At 37.0% G+C, this 23,387-nt stretch overlaps 1 protein-coding gene across 1 annotated transcript in view; it reads left to right on the plus strand.

The window, feature by feature from the left end:
- Maob (monoamine oxidase B) overlaps positions 1-23,387 on the plus strand; it is a 107,210-nt gene that overhangs the window by 65,574 nt on the left and 18,249 nt on the right. Inside the window, exons 4-8 of the mRNA XM_026387556.2 lie at positions 11,589-11,693; positions 12,701-12,792; positions 18,532-18,673; positions 20,095-20,244; positions 20,793-20,952. Of these exons, the coding sequence (XP_026243341.1) occupies positions 11,589-11,693; positions 12,701-12,792; positions 18,532-18,673; positions 20,095-20,244; positions 20,793-20,952 (649 nt within the window). The remainder of the gene's footprint in view (positions 1-11,588; positions 11,694-12,700; positions 12,793-18,531; positions 18,674-20,094; positions 20,245-20,792; positions 20,953-23,387) is intronic.

Raw genomic sequence — 23,387 nt, forward strand, 5'->3', positions numbered from 1 at the left:
CAATTCTTTTTTTAATTGATCTTATTTTTTAAATACATGACAGAAGAATGCATTACAATTCTTATTACACATAGAGAGCACAATTTTTCATCTCTGTTTGTATTTAAAGTATGTTCACATCAACTCATATCTTCATATATGTATTTTGGATAATGATGACCATTACATTCTTAATGTCTATTTAAATAAGCATTATGTTAATATTTTATCTGTGAATAGCCACATTATATTTTTTAATTAAACTAGAATATGAGATCTGGGAAAACCAACTTTGGTGTAAATTATTTATGGAAGATTTTATGAAATCTTATAGTGAGACTAAAATGATCTTTTCTCTAATTTAAGAATTATAATTAAGCAAATATAGTTAGCAGAATATGATAAAAATGTGTGGAAGAAAATATTTAAACATTTAAACTTGAAGATTATGTGGATTTTACCTCCAAGATTCTTTCCTAAATAACTCAAAATATACAGGAATTGTTGCTTCTTAGGCCCTTAGATATTTTTTAAGATCACAAATTCACTCTTCTTCATTGCACAAACCTTTATTATATGAACATTAGTGGTATTTTGAAATTGTGATCTATGATATAAAAGTAAGTTTTTCCTATGGGCCTTGGATTTGATTACAAACTTTCTCATCTCAAGTTCCCCTTTTCAAGACTCTAAACATGGCAAAAAATATTGTCTTCAATCTGTTCACTTGAGTCTGTATTGAGCAGTCATTGTTGTATTTCCCATTCCCTGTTGAGGATCATGGAGAAGATTGGGTTGTCCCCACCAAACTCCCAAAAGAAAACATCCCTATTTTCAAATGAGGTTCCATTGGACCTATTTCCAGAAGTTTCTCATGAGGTCTTGGCCATTCCAGAACCATGGGATTGAGATACTGCTGTAGTCTGCTATGCTTAGTCTAATGAGTGGCCATCACAGGAGATGGAGAAGTGCATGCAGAGGCTTCTTAGCTCTGAGGATCCACAGCTGTAGCAGAGGGAGAAGTCAGATTGAAGTAGTTTCAGTGGAAGCCTCAGCTAACTCTGCACTGAAGATGGGATGACCCTTTAGGGCTTTCCTGAGCAGGCCAAGAGGGCAAGGCCTTGATATTTTCCTGTCACTCAGTCTTTGGAAGTGAGCTTCCCAGAGAAAGCATTATTAACTTGAGCAAAATGACTGTGGAAATCTCTGGAGACTGAGTTTCAGGGGCTTCCTGCCAACAGCACACACAGCAGCCAAAGGACTAAGTGCCTTATTTTTAAAGGGAGATGAAAATGTCTATGTTTGTGGGAAGTACATGAAACACATACAGGAATGAATATAATATATAGTCTCAGTTGCCATGAACAATTATAAAGGTCAACACAAAAACATTTGAATAGTGGCATTTGAGGAAATAAATTGAGGAGTGTTTGAATGAGAAAGTAAAGTACTACTTCGTTATTTGAATGACATGAAGGAGTAGCCATGTGAATATTTGGCAAAAAAGTGTTCCTGAACTGAGCAGGGACATGTCTATAATCCCAGTGACTCAGAAGACTTGAGGTAGAAGGATCAAAAATTTGAGGCCAGCTTCAGTAATTTGATGAGACCTTGTCTCAAAATAAAAAATGAAAATGAATGAGAATATAGCTCAGAACACCCCAGGTTTAATGCCCAGCACCAAAATAAAAAAAGTGTTCCTGGAAGAGGGGATGAGAAGTACAAAGGCCCTGAGGCAGGTATAAACTCTTTTTTTTTTTAATCTAAGGAATAACAAGGAGACAAGTGAAGAAAGTAAGAAGGTGGTAGATGAGGAAAGAGAAGTATGTCAGCCTTGTTGAAAATGGCAAGCACTTTGGATTTCCTATAGATGTGATAAAAAGCCATTAGAGGAAATTGGTTAAAGAGTGACATGCTCTTAATTATATCTTACTGGGTTAGTCCACTTTCTTCTGCTATAATGGAGTACCACAGGCTAAATAATTTGTAAAGAATAGAGATTTCTTTGGCTCATGGTTCTAGAGTCTGGGAAATCTGAGAGCCTGACACTGGCATTTCATGAGGGCCTCTGTGCTGCATTGTAACATGGTGGAAGGGCAAGCCAGCAGGCTTAAGACAGAGAAAAATCAGGCTGAACATATCCCATTTATCAGGAACCCACTCCCATGATTACTAACCCACTTCTATGATAATTTCCATTCCCATGACATAATCATATCTTAAAGGTTTCCCCTCATAATACCATCATGGTGGCAGTTAAATTTGAATGTGAGTTTTGGAGGAGACATTCTTGGAGCTAAAGGTGGAATCATGGAGAGAACTTAGGAAATTAGTGAAGTAATAAAGATCAGAGCTGATAGTGGCTTTAACCAGGGAGCTTTCAGTCAAGGAAGTGAGAAGTGGTTGGATTCTAGATATATTTTAAATGTACTGACTATGCATGAAAGTGGAGAAAGAGAAGTCACAGGTGATGTTTAAGCAACTAATTTTAGACAATCTGTGCTTTACTGATGAATGGATTATCATTGGCAATAAAAGTAATGGGGATGTAAAAAGGAGTACAATCAATTAATGAAATTCATCCAACTCCCCAAAGAGTCATTTCAGTCCATAGTTAAAATAGAGATTGAGTCTGGATTCTTCCAGGAGAAATACTACTCTTAAAGAACTCAGACTCTTGTTAACAGCCACTGAGGATGGTATGGAAGCTCATCTACTTAAGAAATGAGCATCTAATGCTAAGAGGCATCAAACACAACATCAGCCCATTCTGGACTCTGAAAATTGTGAATCTCTTTCCTCAGGGTGGCCTTTCCACCACCATCAGGACACAGGAAATCTACAATATCTGTGTCACAGATAATGGTGGCCACTTCAAATTCAGTGCAACTGGAATCCAAACAGGAATGTGATTTTTTAAAACCCTTCCTCTCCTTTCTGTCTGAGGGAGTCAGTTATGTAATGTGTGGACATTGAACATCCTTTTCCAAGAAGGGACCTGTCTAGTGATCTGGGTGCCATCTCAGTGCATCAGATTGCAGGAATCTTGGCTCCATATCAGTCTATTGGTGTTGGCTGGGTCAAAATGAAAGTTGAAATTCCTTTCCACTTGGGTAATCAATAAATCTATATTTCTTAAGACAGTGCAGGACTCTTCTCTTTTGCTGGCTGCTAATAACCTCACCCATGATTCAGAAGTTACATCAACCATTCTTTTTTAACAGCTTAATTGAGATATAATCAACTTATCCACTTAGAATGTATAATTCAATTCTGAGTAGGTAATTTTCTTTGGTTGTACTGGGGATTAAATCCAGGACTCATACACATGCTAGGCAAGCACTTCAAACACTAGGTTACATTGCTAGCCCTAGTAGGTAAATTTTTATTTATATATTATATACATACAGAAAAAGGGATAAAACGTAAATGAGCAGCAGCTTCATAAATGTTCATAAAGTGAACACAGCCATGAAGCCAGTACTCAGGCCAAGAAACAGAACATCACCAGTTCCCAGAGACCTCCTCATGTTCCCTTACAGACATTACCCTGTCCTCAAGGATAACTGCTGTATCAACTTCCATCACCATAGATGATTTTGCCTGTTTTCAAACTTTATATGAAATGGAATTCTGCAGTATTTAGTTTTTGAGTGTAGGTTGTGAACCTATAACTGGAATTCACACCCATGTTTTTAGGGGTAGCTGGATGGTTCATTGTCATTGCTACATGGTGTTGTGAGTCAAAGTTATGTGTATACACAGCTTTAGTAGATAGTGCCAAACAGTTTCCCAAAGTGGTTATACTATGTTACCTTCCCATTTGTGGAGAATAAGTGTTCTGGTTGCTTGTGAATCACAGAAAACTGTCGATATTGTTATTAGGCTTTCTTAGTCTCAAATTCTGGAACTTTGTGGGGGAGCACAGATAAGCTTAAAGTACATTCTTTTGTCAGTATATACAAAATTACTATATATGTGCACTCTACTGGAGAGACTCCATGGCTTCAGCAAATTTTCAGAGGAGTCCTTGTCCCAGCTCATAAAGCTGAAATTCAAGCTCTATCACTCCTATGTGCAGTTTATTGTATATCAAATCAATCATGCTTCAATAAAGCTCTTTTTAAAAAAGAACTTGAACTCTAAATACACAAGCCTGAGGTTAAATTGTGATCCTACCACACCCAGTCAAGCAACTTTGAGTTACCTCATCTCTCTGTGCTTTGGAAGTTATCTGCAAAATAAAATACACTATTAACACACAATTACTCACTGGCTTGTTGTGAGTATTAAACTAAATAATTTAATTTAAACTGTTAGCTCAGTGTCTGACAATATAATTAAGAAGGTAGGAAGCTCCAGGATCAAAAGCATTGACCTCTGAATGTCTGAATTGAAATCTTGCCACCACTTATTGGTGTAAGAATTAAGGCAACTGATAATTATTTCATCTCCTTCTCTGCCTCAGTTTCTCCATATGAAAATGACCATATTGTGACTGTCTCATAGGGTCATTGTGAAGTGCACAGAGTACATGTAATATGTACCATACAGGGCCTATATAGAGGAGTATTCAATGTTATTGGTTTCATTTTTGTTATTATTACTGCAGGGCTTTGCTTATTTTTCTTATCCCCAAATTCCCCCATTGATCCCTATATGAATAATCACAGGCCTTTTGCATGCTGGGGTGCTTCTGGCAGATCCCCAAAACACAGACTTTCCCATGGTTTGGTGCAATAAGAAGACAGTGTTGATGCCAGGTCTGGGCACTCAGAAAGATGAATGAGGGCCACAAAGAAGGCATGTGAACAGAGGAGGGAAATATTTGCTTAAGAAGAGTCTTAAGCAAATATTCCCCACTCTCTTATCCCATGGAAAAGTCCTCCAAATTAGTTTATGGCCCAGGCATAGCCCTAGTTGGTGGCTGTAAAACTGATTGAGTTATAGAGGGACAGGCACCCTACCCTAGGTCCCCATGGCTAAAAATGTTTCCATGGGTATCAGAGGAGACATCCTGAGAGAAAGATGTCTTTCCCCAGGATCTGGATCTAAGAAGGACTAGACCACCTGTCCTTATTGGCAGGGACTGGGGCCAGCATCAAGTGTAAGATGGCAAAGGGGCTTCTCTAATTTGACAAAAATTGGGGTTTGAGGTCTTCGCTTCCAGAACAAAAGTCAGGAGGACAGGACACATGAATCATTGAAGTTGATATTAGAAATGCTTGCCTCCTCAAGCCAGCCTGTTTTTGTTAAGTAAAGATTCTAGAAGGCAGAGTTCAGATGTCTTTACTGAACATGACAAGTCTTTACAGGCTGTAAAATAAGGTCACATGAGCATTAGTTTGGTTGCTGGTTTTCAGCAAGTTTGTTTTAAAAAAGCCCAAACATAAATCTTCATGCTAAGAATTCAGATTAAAAGATTTGTATTAAAAAGATTAATAATAATGGGAACATGGATTTATGAGCAAGAAGTGATTGTATAAATGACAGTTCATTTATCACAATCACAAAACCATCAGCAACATTCATCTAGCGTGTGTACTCTCCGTGCTGTGTATAATCTCAGTTCATTCCTACCACACAAATTTGAGATAGGTACCATGATTCTTATTCTAAAGATAAGAAAAAATAAAGATTACATGTGTGACTGGGGTAGAGGATTTGCCTAGAATGCTCAAGACCCTCAGTTCCTTCCCTAGCACTGCAAAATAAATGAATAAATAAAATAAAGATAAGCTTATAAATGTTGAGTAATTTGCCTGTAATCAGATAGCTATCACATTTCAGAGCCAATTTGAGTAAATTCTGTTAGTCTCTTAAAATACCATCCCTTCTCATGAGGTTCTATATTAGCACCTCTCAAACTTTTACATTCTTTAAAATTATTAAGAATCCCAGGTAGCTTTGGTTGACATGACTCTATTTATCTATATTTCCCATACTAGAAACTGAAATAGTGAATCTTTAAAATATTTACTAACCCATTTAAAATAATCATAATAGTACTATTACAAATTAACATAGTCTATTTTTATGAAAAAGCTGGTTTCTAAAGCACAAAAGAATGAGTGGCATTAACTTACATTCTTGTGTACTGTTCCCATCTGGCTTAATAGGACATCTGGATTTTCATATATGCTTTGGCATTCTTTCTGTTGCAATCTGTTATTTTGGCTGGAATATATGAAGAAAATTTTCCCTTGTATGGATGTGTTGGAGAAAAGGAGAACCTCAACTACACCATAGGTGCATTTCAGGAACCCTAAAAGGTCTTTAAACCCCAGTTTGAGAACTGCTAGACTCTGCATATTATGGAATATTATGTAATAATCAAGAAAAGTATGCTTAACAAGCATCAATGACTGGAATGGGAAGTATTTAGGATATAACATTGACTGAAAATTAGAAGGACAATAATTGCATGCACCAGAAGACCTCAATTGTAAAGTGTATAAAATGAATGAAAGAATAAAAGAAATATTTTGAAGTGTTAATAAGCCAAGATGGATTTTTTTCTTGGCAGGATTGTGAATAATTATTTTTATAGTTGTTTTTGCCATCTAGAATTCCACAATGGATAAAACATACATGCATATTCATACATGTGTGCATGTGTATGTGCATATGTGTGTGGCCATTTACATCAAGTGTAGCTCCTGACTAGGCACAGCAGTGGGGATATATGCTCTTCAGTCCTTTCTGACTCTTTCACAAGTACTCATTCTCCTTGAAGTGTCCCCTATAGAGCTCTGGATTGTTTAGAACTCCTATCATCTCTTTGTCCCTGTTTCCACTTCACTGTTCCTTCTAGGGAGCCCAGAGGACAACTTCCTTTCAAATACCAAAATTCCTATGTTGATGTTCCTTTCTCAACATGTTTGCTACAGATGATTTTTATCATAGGGATTTTTACATGAGGCATCACTGTGTGTTTATGGGCTAATGAATGTTTCCTGACAATTGTCAGAATACCCCATTCTACACACACCCCCCACACGTACACATGCACATACACTTTTGACCTACACAGATACTATAAATTAAATTGAATTTCCAGTAGCTTCTGCTCTTGAGCTATGAGATCCTAAACTAGTCATTTAAAGTTAAGTCATTAACTTCTACTGGGCTACCTCACCGGGCTATTTTGAGGATAAAACAAAAATGTTGGATAAAGTTGGACTTTGTAACAGGTACATCCTGACCTGGGGGCTTATTCTGAGTTTTTTTTAAATGATTTCTTCAGAAGGACAAGCCTCCTTGGACAGTGTTCAAACTAGTAACAATCGGTGAACTCTTTCTCCCATGGCCAAATCAGAAGTTCAATCACCTTACAGTGGCTTTGCTTGGGTAAACTTAAGAACTTAGACATTTCCCTCCCTATCTTGATTATTCCCTGATCCTGAAGATTTTTTTAAATGAGTGTAACAATAGATCTTTCCTGTGTTTAATAGAAGCTTTTCCTAGTCTTATAAAAGAATACTTGCTTTTATGAATCTAGATAAGCTAAGCCATTATCTCTTTGGATGTGACCACTGAGGACTGTTAGTAAATTAGAGCCTACAAGATGCTTCTTCTAAATGGTGCTTTTTACATATAATTTAGTTTCAATTTATTCATACAGAGTCATTTATGGAGATCACTTTCCACTGATTTTGGGGGTCTAAACACACCCGATTTCTAAGAGTATTCCATAATTAGGAGGGTTTTGGCAGCTGGTCTCTGATATCATTGCTTTGCTGTTGGGGAACTCTCACTGTGTTTGGGACTCCATTGAAAAAGAGTCTCTATACTTCAGCTGGGTTGACATTTCAACTGGGCCACTGAGCTAGAATCTGTCAAATGAAACATTGGAAGGGGCCCTCCAGACCCTATTACACCACTTCCACATGACCCGTACTAGACAAAGATCTTATCCCTGGGGAAGAGAGGGAAGTGTGGTGGAGAAATACCCATTTCACAAGGTGTTCCAAGTGGAAGATTAATGTAGACAGTGGAACAGGATACTGTTATTGAGTGGGGCTCCGTGTGTATTATGATTTGTCAGTTGAAACTGCCCTTATCCAAAACTTATCCTTCATCTTTTCTCAGCTAGGTTCCATGAGTCAAATTGAAATTCTCTCTTTCTGAAATAATTTTCTTTGTGTACCTACCATGGCTATTGGGGGCAGGCCTTGGTGATGACCAGCAAACATGTGTTAGCCAAATTTGCTGGGCTCACACTCTTCTTCAAGTCATATGCTGGGCATTTCTGGCAGAACCAATATGCTTATGAAATCAAACAACAACAACAGAAATCTAAATAATTAAATTATTTAGCTGAGTATGAACTTCTTCCCCTCCATCTTTGTCTTAAGGGATTTTCAAACAAAATTGGTGCTATTCTTCCCATGTCAGGGGTGGCTATTCAACCTGCTTGTGGTTTCATGTTTCATATTGCCTTTACCTATGGGACACAGTGTCATTCCCTTTGAACAAGTGTGTGTATGTGAAAGGCAGAAAAGAGGAACAGGGGCTGGCACTATTCTGAGGGTGGAGATCTGCAGAGGTCAATGGTGTTTCTGGGCTCAATGGGGGGCTTAAAACAATGATGTTAATATTAATGTAGAAGACCAGAGTACAAAATATCAATTTAGAAATCAGGACATTGTGTATCAAACAAATATTAAGTTCAATGTTACAAAGATGAGATATCAAACATATATAGGGAACCTACTATGTGCCAGTGGACTACACCTGCAGGTCCTGAGCATATAAAAGATAATTGTCACGATGTCAGCTGCAATAATGACGCCAACATTGAGAATTTCCAAGTGCCAGTCACTGACTAAAGTAACTTATATGGATCAACTCATTTCATCTTCCCAATATGTCTCTGATGTAGTTACTATAATCACATTTTACAGTCATGTGAACTGAAGCACAGAGAGGTTAAGCAATATAACACAGCTAGTGAATGGAAGAACCATGATTTGCTCTAAGGAGGTTGGCTCTCTTGCAGCTTAGAGTCCAGTAAGTAACACAGAATGATAAACGCATGAGGCAGGGACAGTGAGGTTAGAGGCAGGTGAAACATAAACAGAGATGCTCACTGCAATGGTTTGACTAATGCTTCCAAAATTCACATTGAAACACGATCTCCAAATTCATATGTGGATGGTATTTGGAGGTAGGGTTTCTGGGAGGGATTTGGGACTAGTGAAGAGGAAGAGAGACCTGAGCTGACACACACTTGCTCTGTCTTGCCATGTGATGCCCTCCACTACTTTACGATGCAATACAAAGGCCATCACAGATGCCAAGCAAACACCAGCACTATGCTCTTGGATTTCCCAGCCTCCAAAACCATGAGCCAAATAAATGGCTACTCTTTACAAATTACCCAGCCTCAGGTATTTTGTTACAGCAACACAAAACAAACTAACACACTGCCTAGCTCAGCTATTTATGGTAACTTTGGAATACTTCCTGGGGGAAGATGATAGGTTCTGTGGAGGTTACATTGGAAAGAGTGATATCTGGGGCCCTGGGATATTAAGCAACTGACTTGCTCTTTGTCAGTCAATTTAAGAAAGACAGAGCTAGAATGGGAATTCACATCTGCTTTGGGGAGAATAATCCTATAGATCAACCCACAGATATCTACCGAGTAATTTCTGTGTGCTGAGCTCTGATGGAGGAAGCATAAGAAGAGGTTTTATTTAAAAAAAAAATTTCAGTGCTCAGGATCAAACCCAGGACCTTGTGCCTGCTAGAAAAGTGCTATGCCACTGAGTTAGACCTTCAACCCTGATATATCGGGATTTTTAAATTTTTTTCATTCATTTATTTTTATATAGGGTTGAGGATTGAACCCAGTGCCTCAAATGTGCTAGTCAAGCACTCTTCCATTGAACTACATTTCAGCTCCATAAATAAGAAATGTGGTGGTTAATTTTATGTCTTAACTTAGCTAGATCCCACTACCCAGATATTTGGTCAAATATTCTAGATGTTTCTGTGAAGGTTTTTTTTTTTTTTTTTTGTAAGATGAGATTAACATTTAAATCAGTAGACTTGGAATAATGCTGATTACCCTCCAAAATGCACTTGAACTTCATTCAATAGAGGCCTTAAGAGAAAAAGATTTATGTCTGGGGTGTAGGTCAGTGGTAGGGCATTTTCCTATCATGGGCAAAGCCCTGTGTTAAGTACACAGTGCATGCACACATGCACATGTGTGCGCGCGCGCGCGCGCTCACACACACACACACACACACAGATTTGACTTCCTTTGGAGAAGAGAGAATTCTGCTAACTGACCGCTTTCAAATTTGAACTGCAGCTCTTCCTCAATTGTTTCTCTAGAGAACCCTGACTGAGAAGAACTCTTTCCTATGAATCTTATGGGCTTTGTTGGTGAGAGAAGATCAACACAGCTACACAGCCACATAGCCACAGAGTTAATAAAATAATGAGCATGAAATCTCCTCTTATTTCACAGCTCTAGTTTCTCTGCTTACAAAATCAATACAAGATGAATCTTTACGGAATGACTCAGGTGTTGTGAGATTTGGGTTGACTGAGAACCTTGAGTTATTCCAATTTGGTTGAAAGATGCTGTCAGAATGCACAGCTGACTTCCAAGTCAAAAGTTTTAAAATTGACCCAAAGTATTTTTTGTTTATGTCCCTAAACTGTCATGAACAAGTTAAAACTCTAAGACATGATTTGTGCACTGACTTATCTTTAATCCTTTGCAGAGATGTGTTCCCTTTATCTCTGTGTCAAGGTTTCCCTGTAGAGAGAACCAGGTGGTATAAAAATGTCCTGAGGATAAGCCTGAAGTCGTCTCATCTTTCTGCTTTGATTTTACCAGTCTCTGGCAACTTCTGCATTGATCTTGAGAGAGCTTGCTGGGCCCCATTTTGTGATTATTCTTACAGATTGTTGCATTTCTGCAATTGGTTTTTTATCCACACTTCTAAATTGTATAATGTTTGTACTTGTAACTTTCTGATTCTCTGTGAACACAGGGGCTCACAGGGGTTCCTGATTCTGATATTTACAGGCATTATTGGCAAATAAGATGACTTTTGGTAACCTTCTTCTGTATGTATGTACTGGCATTTAAATTTTACATGGTAAGGATGCCACTTTCAGAGAGAAACCTCTCTATTGTGCTTGGTTTGATACCAAATTTATGTGGTGAACAGAACATTTTACTGGAAATCTCTGCTAAAACGTTAAATAGGCCAGGCACAATGGTGCACACCTGTAATCCCAGTGATCTGGGAGGCTGAGGCAGGAGGGTTGAGAGTTCAAAGCCAGCCTCAGCAAAAACAAGGTCCTAAGCAATTCAGTGAGATCCTGTTACTAAATAAAATACAAAATAGGGCTGAGAATGTGGCTTAGTGGTTGAGTGCCCTTGAGTTCAATCCCTAGTAGCCTCCCCCTCGAAAAAAAAAGTTAAATTAGGATTCTAAGGACACAAGGAGCCAAGAATTGAGGGTATGTTACATATTGATCACTAACATGATTTTGTTGGCTGACATTTACCAACTTGGAAGATTTAACTACACTTACATTATAGCTAATGTTTCTTTCAAAAAGTATTTTGTGTCTCACAGGGCAAATCATACCCCTTCAGAGGCCCATTCCCACCAGTGTGGAATCCAATTACCTACTTAGATCATAACAACTTTTGGAGGACATTGGATGACATGGGGCAAGAGGTAAAGTTTCCCAGAGCTTCTTTGATGGTATTTGTATTTTTCTAATCTATTACCCATCTCCCATGCCTTACACATTGTGAGCACATAGTAACAATCAGTAAAGATCTGTGAAATGAATAAATTTGTTTTTAACCTCTAAAAGAATGAGATGTCAAAAGACTGCTATTTGTATATTACTGATGAGCTATAGAAGATTATGTATGGCTCAGCCTTCCTGAGAAGATGTTTCTAATTTAGAAAATCCTCAGGACACTGCAAAGACTTCTGGATCTTTGATTCTACACTGTGCCCAAACCTGAAGCCCATAAGTAAACACATGTAAAGCCTAACTGAAGACTCTGATTTGTTGATTTAGTGAAGCTGTCTGGTTCTAGTTAAAGAGTTAAATTTAAAAATGTTCTCTGTAAATTAGTAAATTAGTACAGTATCTACCCCTTATCCATGGATTTACTTTCTGCATATTTAGTTACCCATGGTCAAATATGGTCTGAAAATATTACATGGAAAATTCCAGAAATAAACAGACCCTATTCACCTAACTTTTATTAAAATACATTGTTAAAAATTATTCTATTTTGTTTACATTATTAATCTCTTACTGAGCCTAATTTATAAATCAAACTTTAATTATAGATGTGTATGTATAGGAAAAACAAGGCATATACAGGGTTTGCTACCATCTGTGGTTTTAGGCATCTACTTGGGGACTTGGAACATATCCCCCATGGATTAAGGGGGAAGTACTGTGATCTGTTCTTGGAAATAGACTGAATACAGCATACTTCTATTTTTTTGTGCAGGAAGTGTTATTGTTATGTACAGGTTGAATAGTATAGATACTTTAGCAGGAAAGCTACAAAGACAATGTTGTTTATGCAGTGCAAGAAACTATTGGAAGAATTTGGAAAACTTGCATTTTTTCCTTTGAGAAAAAATACTGTTTAAATAGTTATTTAGAGTGGAAAATTACTGTTGTCTTTCTCCTTCAAATCCTAATCTGAATATAGATTCCCAGTGATGCCCCATGGAAGGCACCCCTTGCAGAAGAGTGGGACCACATGACAATGAAGGAGCTGCTAAACAAGATCTGCTGGACTGAGTAAGTAAAAAAGGACTGGGATGTAGCTCAGTGTAAAGAGACATTGGATTCAATTTCCAGTACTAAAGAAAATTTAAAGGAAGATAGCTATATATCCAACTTCCTTCTTTGGAACAGTTTTGCATCATGAAGGTGGTACTAACCCATAGGGTACTCAGAACAGACCAGAATGTGCTGCCTACTTTCCTTAGAACAGCTTAATGATCTCATTTTCTTAAAGATCTCATTTTCAAGTTGTTGATGTAGGAATATTTTTGTATTCTGAAGGTCAGGTGCACAGATGATTAGCTTATGCATTTGAAACACCTTTTGTGATGTAGGGCAACTCCTTGAAGTTTGAGTAGGACTTTCTAGGCGGTTCATAACTGTAGGGGAAACATGTGATTGGGACTACCATTATCCTTTATCGAAAAACATGTAGTATTGAGAGGAAGTATTTATTAATCAAATATTAGAATCTTATTGTTGGTGCTGGAAACTGTATAAAAACTGTGAGGAGTATTTAGACAAATGGCATAAAGAGGCCTCACCACTTCTAGACAGCAGAGACAGTGGAAAGAATTGTGGGGGCTATAATTCAAGCACATGGGGAGTTTGTGGTCAACAAAGTGAGAGAAACGGAAGCCAAGTTCAAAGAGACGGTCCTCTTATGTTGAACAACAGAAGTGAGAATTGTATTTGGCTTTGGGGTTAAAATTCTCTAGTCATTGGGGAGGGAAACAGAGTACTGACAATCAAACATAAAAATATGGTTTTAATAAATATCTGAATCTGAGGTATAGAAATACTCAAAAGACATTCAGTTTGCATAATTTTCAATATAATTCTTAAAGAAGAAGCATGAAAAGAACAAAGAGAAATTAAGCATACAGGGAGGGAGAGGAAGAAAGCCAATTTAAAAGCATCATTTTTAAAAGGGAAACCTAAAAGCCAAAAAAATAAAAGATTGACTGAATTAATTATGGCACATTCCAAACATTGAATACTATAGAGTCTTTTAAAATTATGTTGTAGAGTAATACTTAATGGTTTGAAAACTCATAATATTAAACATACAGAAAAGTAGGCTGTCATAGAGTGTGTACAGTGGGATATATGATCTCATTTCTAAAAAAGAAGCTGCTTATATGTGCATTGCAAAACAATAGAGATCCATTAAAGTGTTTTTAACATTTAATATTATAACACAGACATTTATTTCAAGATTGTTTAAAGACATTACATTATTAAAATTATTCATCAAATATCACATTTCATAGTTGGAGAATATTCCATGGAGAGCAAATATAATGTATTTAATCCATTATCATTCTGTTGGACATTTTTATTACTTCTACTTTTTATTCTTATTATTATATAATTAATCTCTGTAAGAAACATATTCGTGCTTCTCCTATGTCTTCAGCCTTTGAGAGTAACCATTTCTGGAATAGTAAAATCATTTGTCATGAAATCAATGCCTAGCATTAATTGTATACTTTAAAACACATGTCTAATGCTATTTAACTCTTCTTATGAGAACATAGTTTGAAATATAACTTATTATAACCATAATAAGGTTGTATCATTGATTTTTAAATGCTATACTTTAGATTTCCAAAATACAGTCATTATATAATCATCTGCATTGTTTTATAACTTCTGTTATGAAAAGTTTTTCATAAATTCAGTTTGATCTTTTCTCCCCATAAACTCCTTGAAGACTGGGCCAATTATAATTCCTTATAATCGTAGAGATTTGAGATTTTCTATCATTATTCTTGGCCTAGTTGTCCACTTAATTAATACTGTAGGTTGTTGACTAACAAAATTAAGCATTCTGAGATATTAGGAGTTTGAAAATACAAGGCAACTCTCTAATTCTTCCTAAGCAAGATACACACAGGATCATTTGCTGGTTTTATTATTTTTTATCTTTTTTTCTTTTTATACATGACAATATGGTATATTTTGACACGGAGTATATCTTATTCTATTAGGATCCCAGTCTTGTGGATGTACATGATGGTAAGATTCACAGTGGTGTATTTATGTATGTACCTAGGAAAGTGATGTCAGATTAATTCTACTTTCTTTCCTATTCCTATCCCCTCTCCCTTCCTTCATTCCTCTTTGTCTAATCCAATGAACTTCTATTCTTCCCTCCACCCCTGTTGTGTGTTACCATCCACATATCAGAGAGAAAAAGAAGTAATCAGAATATTCAACCTATTGTGATTCAAACTAAAGCACAATCATACATTCAAAGACTAATGTTGATCATTCTTTCAGTTTTTGTCATTTATAAAATGCTCTTCAGGAACACAAATTATACTTCTTTCCTTTTTCCATATATGTATTAGTGCATTATAGTTGTACATAATAGTGGGATTTGTATTTACATATTTGTACATGTACACCATATTACGATATAATTTGGCCAGTATCTTTCCCAGCATTTCTCCTCCCCCATCCATCTGGTCCCTTTCCTCTACTGATCTCCCTTTGATTTTCATGAGATCCACTCCCACTTTTCTTTTCCTTTTTCCTCTTTAGCTTCCTCATATGAAAGAAAACATATCACCTTTGACCTTCTGAGTTTAACTTATTTCTCTTAACATAATGGTCTCTAGTTCCATCTGTTTTCCTGCAGATGACATACGTTCCTTCTTCTTTATGGCTGAACAAAACTCCATTGTGTATATATACTACAACAAATCATATTTTCAATATGATCACAGCTGTGATCAGTTTTAGAAAACCTATGCCTATCAACACATATCAAAATGAGACTGTTAATTATATTTTGGGGTGTAGAATATGGAAGATACCCTTCCCTTACATTTTTATCTTATGAGTTTTCCAATTATCTAATATACATATTTTTCATGTAGAAAAATGTTATAACATTTATCTCTCAAAAAGTCAACAGGGCAAAACCAAAAATATTACACTAGTTTTCTCGACCTTCCATACTCAAATATTGTTCAGCTCATGCCCTTTCTTCTGATGGTCACAGAGTAAATCAAATAAAGGATTAGAAATGGACTAGCCCACCCGAGAGAATTAAAGTTGTCCCTGCCTTATCCACACCTTGGCTTTCTGTGGTCTCAGTTATCCATTGTCAACCTCCATCTGAAATTATTATTTTTCAGGATTTTTTTAGAAAGAGACTTTAGTCACATAACTTTTATTGTAATATATTATTGTAATTGTTTGATTTTATTACTAGGTATACTATTTTATTACTAGGTATTACTAGGTTCATCTCTTCCTGTGCCTAATTTATCAACTGAACTTTATCATGGTATATATAGGGAAAAAACAATAAATACAAGTTTTGATACCATCTAAAGTTCAGACATTCACTAGGGATCTTAGAGTGTATCCCCTATGGATAAAGGTGGACCACTGTACTTTTAGGTCTCCCTTCATTTCAAACCAAGATTATTTCTTTCCCACCAAATTGATGACAGCAGCAATTAGAATCTCAACAGCATTTTTGTGTTTAATATTGGTTGTCTAGCTGGTTCCCTGCTAAGATTTTATTATTTATGACTCCCTTTAGTCAATGTCTTGAATTTACCTATAAAATTAAGGTATAGAAAACAACAAAAGATATTTTCATTTTGAAGTACTATTTTAAGATAATGTCTGCATATTTGCTTTGGAAAGATGCTGCAAATTGATTTTGCAATTTCCATCCTATCAGTGATCATATTGAATCTTACCAAACTAATTCTAAGTCATTTCAATGTATATATAATACCATTTGTGGGATGGAATGATGGTAACTGTCAAAAGTGCTGTCAGGTTGCAGACATTGTCAATAACTTATATGTTAGTCACAGTCCTATAAATTTCCAGGGTTAATATACACTAAAGTAGAGATCTTCCCTTTGGTGAGTATCTGTTCTTTCAAGGTTGTGAGTTGACTAGTGATAAATGATTTTGAAGTTTTAAAAACCTGAGTTTTGAGTAAGCATGATAGTGGGTCATGTAGTTATATACTATTAAACTCTCTGAGACTCAGTTTTCTGACTTGTAAACTGGGGAAAGCTAACAGTTATTTTACAGGGTCATGACAACAATTGAACAAAATAAAAAGTTTAAAGAAGCTGGGCATGTTAGTGGACACCTGTAATCCCAGCAGCTCAGGAGGCTGAGACAGGAGGATCTTGAGTTCAAAGCCAGCCTCAGCAACCTAGTGAGGCCTCAGCAACTCAGTGAGACTCTTTCTCTAAAAAAAATATAAAAAGGGCTGGGGATATGGCTCAGTGGTTAAACACCCCTGGGTTCAATCCCCCATACCAAACAAAAAGTTTAAAGACCACTGAGTGTGGAAAAACTTAAACAAATAAAAAATGGTATAATTTATTTCACCTTTTGTCAGCATTATCAAGTAGAAAATTCTGCCTCAAGTGTAACTAAACTAACAATATGCAAACTTTACAACAAAGGCAAAACTGATATTGGTCCTTATTAAAGCTATCCCAGAGTAATCATTACTACTGAATTTTAGGGCATGCTAGATATAACTGAGACTTTGGAATTACATGAGATTGTTTACTTTCTGATGTGCTTCTTGACAGTATATATCCTCTAGCTATTTAAATGCCAAAAAACCAAGCAAAGGTTCACCCTCTATGCTTTGTTAATTGCTTTCCCACTGGTCCAGCCTTTGAGCTTGTCTTCTGTTAGAGAGTAAAATAAATTGAATGGATAACTGTGACTAATTTTGCATTCAACACAGCACCTAGCATATCCTTTGTACATTAAGGATGTTTCAAAAACAGTACTTAACTAATAGTTCTTCTCATTTATTCATTCATTCAGGTCCCATCTCTCATAGGTTGATATTATAGTGGGGGAAACAGCAATAAATATAATAAATCAATAATGAAGATAATTTCAGACATTGAGAAGAGTTCCAAAGATACTGTACAATGTCAAAACAACAGAAAATGCCAAGATTCTGGGAATATGGAAGCCAATGCTCATTTTCACAGATTTAAGAACACATCTTTCTTGGGAAAACATTAGAATGTGTGTTGGGGGGAGTTGAGGATGAGATAGAAGAGGTAGGCATGGGCTATGTTACTTGGGGCTATCTTATTCTGGTTTTGATAGGATGCTAGTAGAGGGATTTAATAATAGAATGGCATGACTTATTTTATATTTGAGAAAGAACCCCGTAGTGGGGAGGGAGGTAAAGAGCATCTGTCTTCTAGTGTGATCAATATATATAAGGTGAGGACAAGAGGAGTCAGAGAGGCTAGTCTGGAGGAGGTAATTGCAATACTTCTGGTAAGAGATGACACACATTTGGTGGTGGTGAAGGTAGAGTGGTGTGTTGAGAGATGACTGGACTTCCTGATGGATTGAGTTGAGACAAAGTAATGGACACAGAGAAAAATTAAGCTTGATTTCTAAGATGTTGGTTTTAGCTACTGAGTGAATGGTGGTGTGTTCCACTGAGATGAGGAATCACTGAAAAACAGTGGGTATGTGGGAACAAATTGTGACAGCATAGAATATGGAACACAAGCTGATTCTGAGTAAGGTATTTTGTTTAAGAGGAAGAGAAATCCCTAAATATCTGATGTCTTGTTTATAATATTGGGTTATATTGACATTTTCCTGCAACTTGTCAAGTTGTGCTAAATTTAGCCAAGAAAATGTATTATTTGAATAATTTCTAGATAATTAAGTTATACTCTCCTACATTTGCCAATTTTGCTGTTGCTTTTTCCTGAGCAGATCTGCAAAGAATCTTGCCACTCTCTTTGTGAACCTTTGTGTTACTGCAGAGACCCATGAGGTCTCTGCTCTCTGGTTCCTGTGGTATGTGAAGCAGTGTGGGGGCACAACTAGAATCATGTCTACGACCAATGGAGGACAGGTACCAATTAATTTCACCACCATCTCAACAGAAAACCACTACTACTTTCAATCATGAACTGCTGAAACTTGAGGCAGGCTTGTGGCTTTTAGTGTTTTATCATGGTAGCTCAGAGTGATATTTATAAGGAACAGTCTGTCATCAGGTAACCAGTGTAAGAACTGAGTAGCCAATGTAATTTTAGGATTAGACTTATCCCTTTTTATGTACTTTTGCCATTTCCATTTGTAGATATTTCCAATTATTGTTTGGTAAATTTAAAGACTATCAGATGGACATAACTTGAGCACTTCTTAGAAAGCTCAAAAAGAAAAGTTAGAAATGCATTTTCAAATTTAAAACACATGGAATTCATTCATTCATTCATTCCCTATTCCCTGAGCCCCAGTATTACATGAGACACTATGCTAGGCACAGTAGGAAGGGGATTAAAGTCCTTAGATAATCTTCTTAATAGTCACATTCATTTTCTTTTCCTTCTACTTTCTTTTCTTTTTCTCCCTCTTCTTTTTTACTCCTTCTTCTTCTTCCTGGATCTGTTTGAAATTTCTAAAAAATTAACTGAACTGAAAATTGGAAAAGAGTAGACAGCTCAACTGTGTGTACACAGGCAGGCAGAATATTTGGAAGCTTTGGAACATTTGGAAGCAGGGCTCAGGGCAAGTGGGTGCAGTGAGGTGAAATGACCTTGGTGACCACAGAAGCATCAGGAACTGTCCCAGGCTGACCTGTAGGGTGGGGTGTGGTGTGGAGGCAGGGATGTTCTGAGCCTCATTTATAGGGCAAGGCCTAGGTGAGCTCAGTCAGGTGGTAGCTGAGTAGTAGTTTCACAAGACCCAACAGCTCAACAAAACAATGCAGAAGGGCTAGGCATAGTGGCACACACCTGTAATTCCCAACTACACAGGAGGCTGAAGCAGGAGAATTGTAAGTTCTAGGCCAGCTTGGGCAACTTAGTGGGAACCTATATCAAAATAAAAAATAAAAAGGGCTGGAATGTAGCTCAGTGGTACAGTGCTTGTGTGTACAAGGGCCTGGGTTCCATCCCAGTATTGCAAGGAAAATAAAAAGACTGGAGGTATAGCTCAGAAGTACAACAGTCCTGAGTTCAGCCCCCCAAATCCACCCCAAATGCAAATAGGACATAGATCAGGGGTAGTGGCAAGACAGATGGGACCTGGAGATCATTCTAAGGATGTCCTGCTGAGGTTGGATCCTGGAGATCTACAAGTTGCCTTGAACTTGATTTAGAAAACCTCTGATTTTATCAAAAGTCAGCAGTCCCCAGTTAGAAAACAATGGTTAAAGATATGATTCACAACAGTTATTCTACATCTCAGATTGAAGAGAAGCTAGGAAAACAAGCCACTTAGAAATTTATACCCATTCTTGTATTTCCCACCTGCCTTTTTTCTTTCCAGGAGAGGAAATTTGTGGGAGGATCTAATCAAGTGACTGAGCGAATAATGGAGCTCCTTGGGGACCGAGTGAAGCTAGAGAGACCTGTGATCCACATTGACCAAACAGGAGAAAATGTCCTCGTGGAGACCCTAAACCACGAAACGTATGAGGTAACCGAGACCCTTAAACAGGTAGAGGTGGGGAGACCAGAGTCTCATAGATAACCAAAGCTTACATAAAGTCAAGAATATCTCAGCTATCATAAACCCTTTGAGAAGGTAATGTTTGAGCACAGAACTGAAGAAAATTCTGGATTGAGCCACGTGTCTCTTGGGGGAGAAGATTGTACCAAGTAGATGGAATGGCAAGTGCCAAGGTGAGAAAAAGTCTGGCATGATCAAGGAACAGCAAGGTGGTGAAAATGACAGAAGTAAGAGGAGTGAAGTTGGAAGATCAACATGAGGTGGAATCAGAAATGTACCAGGAGTCTGTTTCATGTATGACCTTGGATGTGACTATGAGGAACTTGACTTTGACTCCAAGTGTAATGGGAAATCATTGGAGGTTTTGAACAATGAGGGTTTCTTTAAGTTTTAACAGGATCTTTTCAGTTTTGCTGTCGAGACTAAATGGGGACAAGGGTGAAATGAGAGAAGATCATTAGGGAAAAAGTGAAACAACATACCAATGATGTTTAACCATGTTGCTTTTCTTTCAGGCAAAATATGTGATCAGTGCTATTCCACCCATTCTGGCCATGAAGATGCACTTCAACCCACCTCTGCCAATGATGAGAAACCAGCTGATCACTCGTGTGCCTTTGGGTTCAGTCATCAAGTGCATCGTTTATTATAAGGAGCCCTTTTGGAGGAAAAATGGTTAGTAATTTTCTCATATAAAGATTTCTGCTGCAAAAAAAAAAAAAGATTTCTGCAGAAGGTCTAACACACTTGGTGTCAATATAGGCATTTGCTTGTAACTATTTTTATTAAAATTATTGATATAACATTTTATATCCAGAATTTTAATAAAAATAGTTACAAGCAAATGTTATAAGCAAAATTCCAGGTTCTTAAATATAGTTCTTTCAAATAAAACACATCAGCACAAATTCTTGAAATTAACTTTCCTTGCTATCTGACCAACTCTTTAGTACAATTAGATATAACATTTATTTGATCCTCCCACAAAATCTTGTGAAAATAAATTAGTATCATTTTCTAATACTTTTTTGAAATATGACTTTGTAAAGCTATTTGCAGTGGTGGGAATTCTGGAAATTTCCAGGCCATCTCTCATTAGTGTCAAGATTCTACCATATTAAATTAAATTAATTTCTTCATTCATATCTAGTCCTCATGGAGGACAGTACACATGGATGCTCACTGAAGTCCTCTATTTTGCAATGATAGAAAAGTTCTAGGTCTACTTTATCCAATACACTAGCCACAGTCCACATATGGATGCTGAACACTTGAAATGTAGCTAGTTAAATTAAGGAACCAAATTTTTCAATTCTATTTCATTTTAGTAGCTAGCAGCTACTGCTTTGGACAACACAATGCTAGAGTCTTATCACATTTCCTTTTATCACGTCTCCTTTTCTTCCAAGTGGAGATCAGGAAAGAACAGTCAATCTCTGGGATTGAGAGCAAAGAGCAGGGTGGACTGAAATGAGGAGCAACACAGCAGAAAGGAAGATGGCTGGAGACAAATGGGGATAATGTCAGTTTGGTCTCAGAGTAGTATTTTCTGTGTACAATCAGCCCTTTGTATCCATAGGTTCTGCATCCATGGATTCAGCCAATCACAGATCAAAGCTATTTGGATAAAAGCATTCAACCTTTGACTTTTTTCATTTGCATTTTCCTGATTGCTAGAGATGCTAAACATTTCTTCATATTTTGTTGGCCATTTGTATTTCTTCTTTTGACAAGTATCTCTTTAGTTCTTTTCCCCATTTACTAATTGGGTTATTTGTTCTTTTTTTTTTGGTGTTAAGTTTTTTGAGTTCTTTATATATTCTTGATATCAATGCCCTATCTAAGGGGAATGTGGCAAAGACCTCCTATTTCCTAGGTTCTGTCTTCATGAACTTGTTTTCTTTGCTGTGTAGAAGCATTTTAATTTGATACCATCCTACTTATTGATTTCAGGTTTTATTTCTTGCAACTTAGGAATCTTGTTAAAGAAGTCAATTCCTGTGCCAATATGTTTAAGTGTTTGCTTCTAACAGCTGGAGAGTTTCTAGTCTAATTTCTAAGTCTTTGATTCACTTGGAGTTGACTTTTTTGCAGGGTGAGAGATAGGGGTCAAGTTTCTTTCTTCCACATACGGATTTACATTTCTCAAGGCACTATTTGTTAAAAGGCTATCTTTTCTCCAACAAATGTTTCTGGCATCTCTGGTATCAGATATAACCAGTTTTTGATTGCTTCTTTTCCTTCTCCTAGCATCATGCTAAACACTGCCTTTATTTTATTTTATTTATTTTATTGTGTATATTTAAGGTCTACATCATGATGTCTTAATATATATACATAGTTAAATGATTTTTGAGGTCAAACTAATTTATATGTATCTTTACATAGCCATTATGTTAGTCAGCTTTTCACTATCATAACAAAATGCCTGAGATAATTTGTAAAGAGAAAAGGTCTATTTGTGGTCACAGTTTTGGAGGTTCCAGTTCCATGTTCAGGTGACCCCATTGCTTTTGGGCCTGTGACAACACAGCACATAATGGTGAGAATGTGTGGCAGAGAAAAACTGCTCACCTCATTGCCAAGAAGCAAAAGAGAGTGAGGAGGGGGTCTACGGTCCTACAGTCCCCTTTGAGAACATTTTCCCAGTGACCTAAAGACCTCTCTCCCACTAGGCTCTACCCCTAGGTTCAATTTAAGTTCTCATAGGTGTACTATATATAGGATGGTGGGACATAAGGGATTATTAAGAATGAGACTCAATTCAATTTGAGGGGACACTGTGTGCACAGGCAGGTCCCCTAAGCTTTCTAGCTGCAAATAATAGAAAGCCCACTGATGCTGCATGAAATTCCACTGGCACAAACGTGGCTTTTTCTCTCTGCCCCTTGATTATTTATTTTCTCTAATTGCACCCACCTGACACAGAGTCCACTTTCACTCAGGGAAGAAAGTGTCTGAAGAGCCCCCTCTACTCAGAAAGTAGCACCTTCACCCTGACCATACCTGGTGTTCTATGGCAGTTCATTCAGCTGATCCCTACATCCTCAAGATGTGCCTGCTCAGTTTCACCCTGGGGTCCTTTTGTCCTTTTCATTTTTATTTTGAGA

The sequence above is a fragment of the Urocitellus parryii genome, chromosome X (genome assembly GCF_045843805.1).
Source record: "Urocitellus parryii isolate mUroPar1 chromosome X, mUroPar1.hap1, whole genome shotgun sequence".
In the NCBI taxonomy this organism is placed as follows: domain Eukaryota; kingdom Metazoa; phylum Chordata; class Mammalia; order Rodentia; family Sciuridae; genus Urocitellus; species Urocitellus parryii.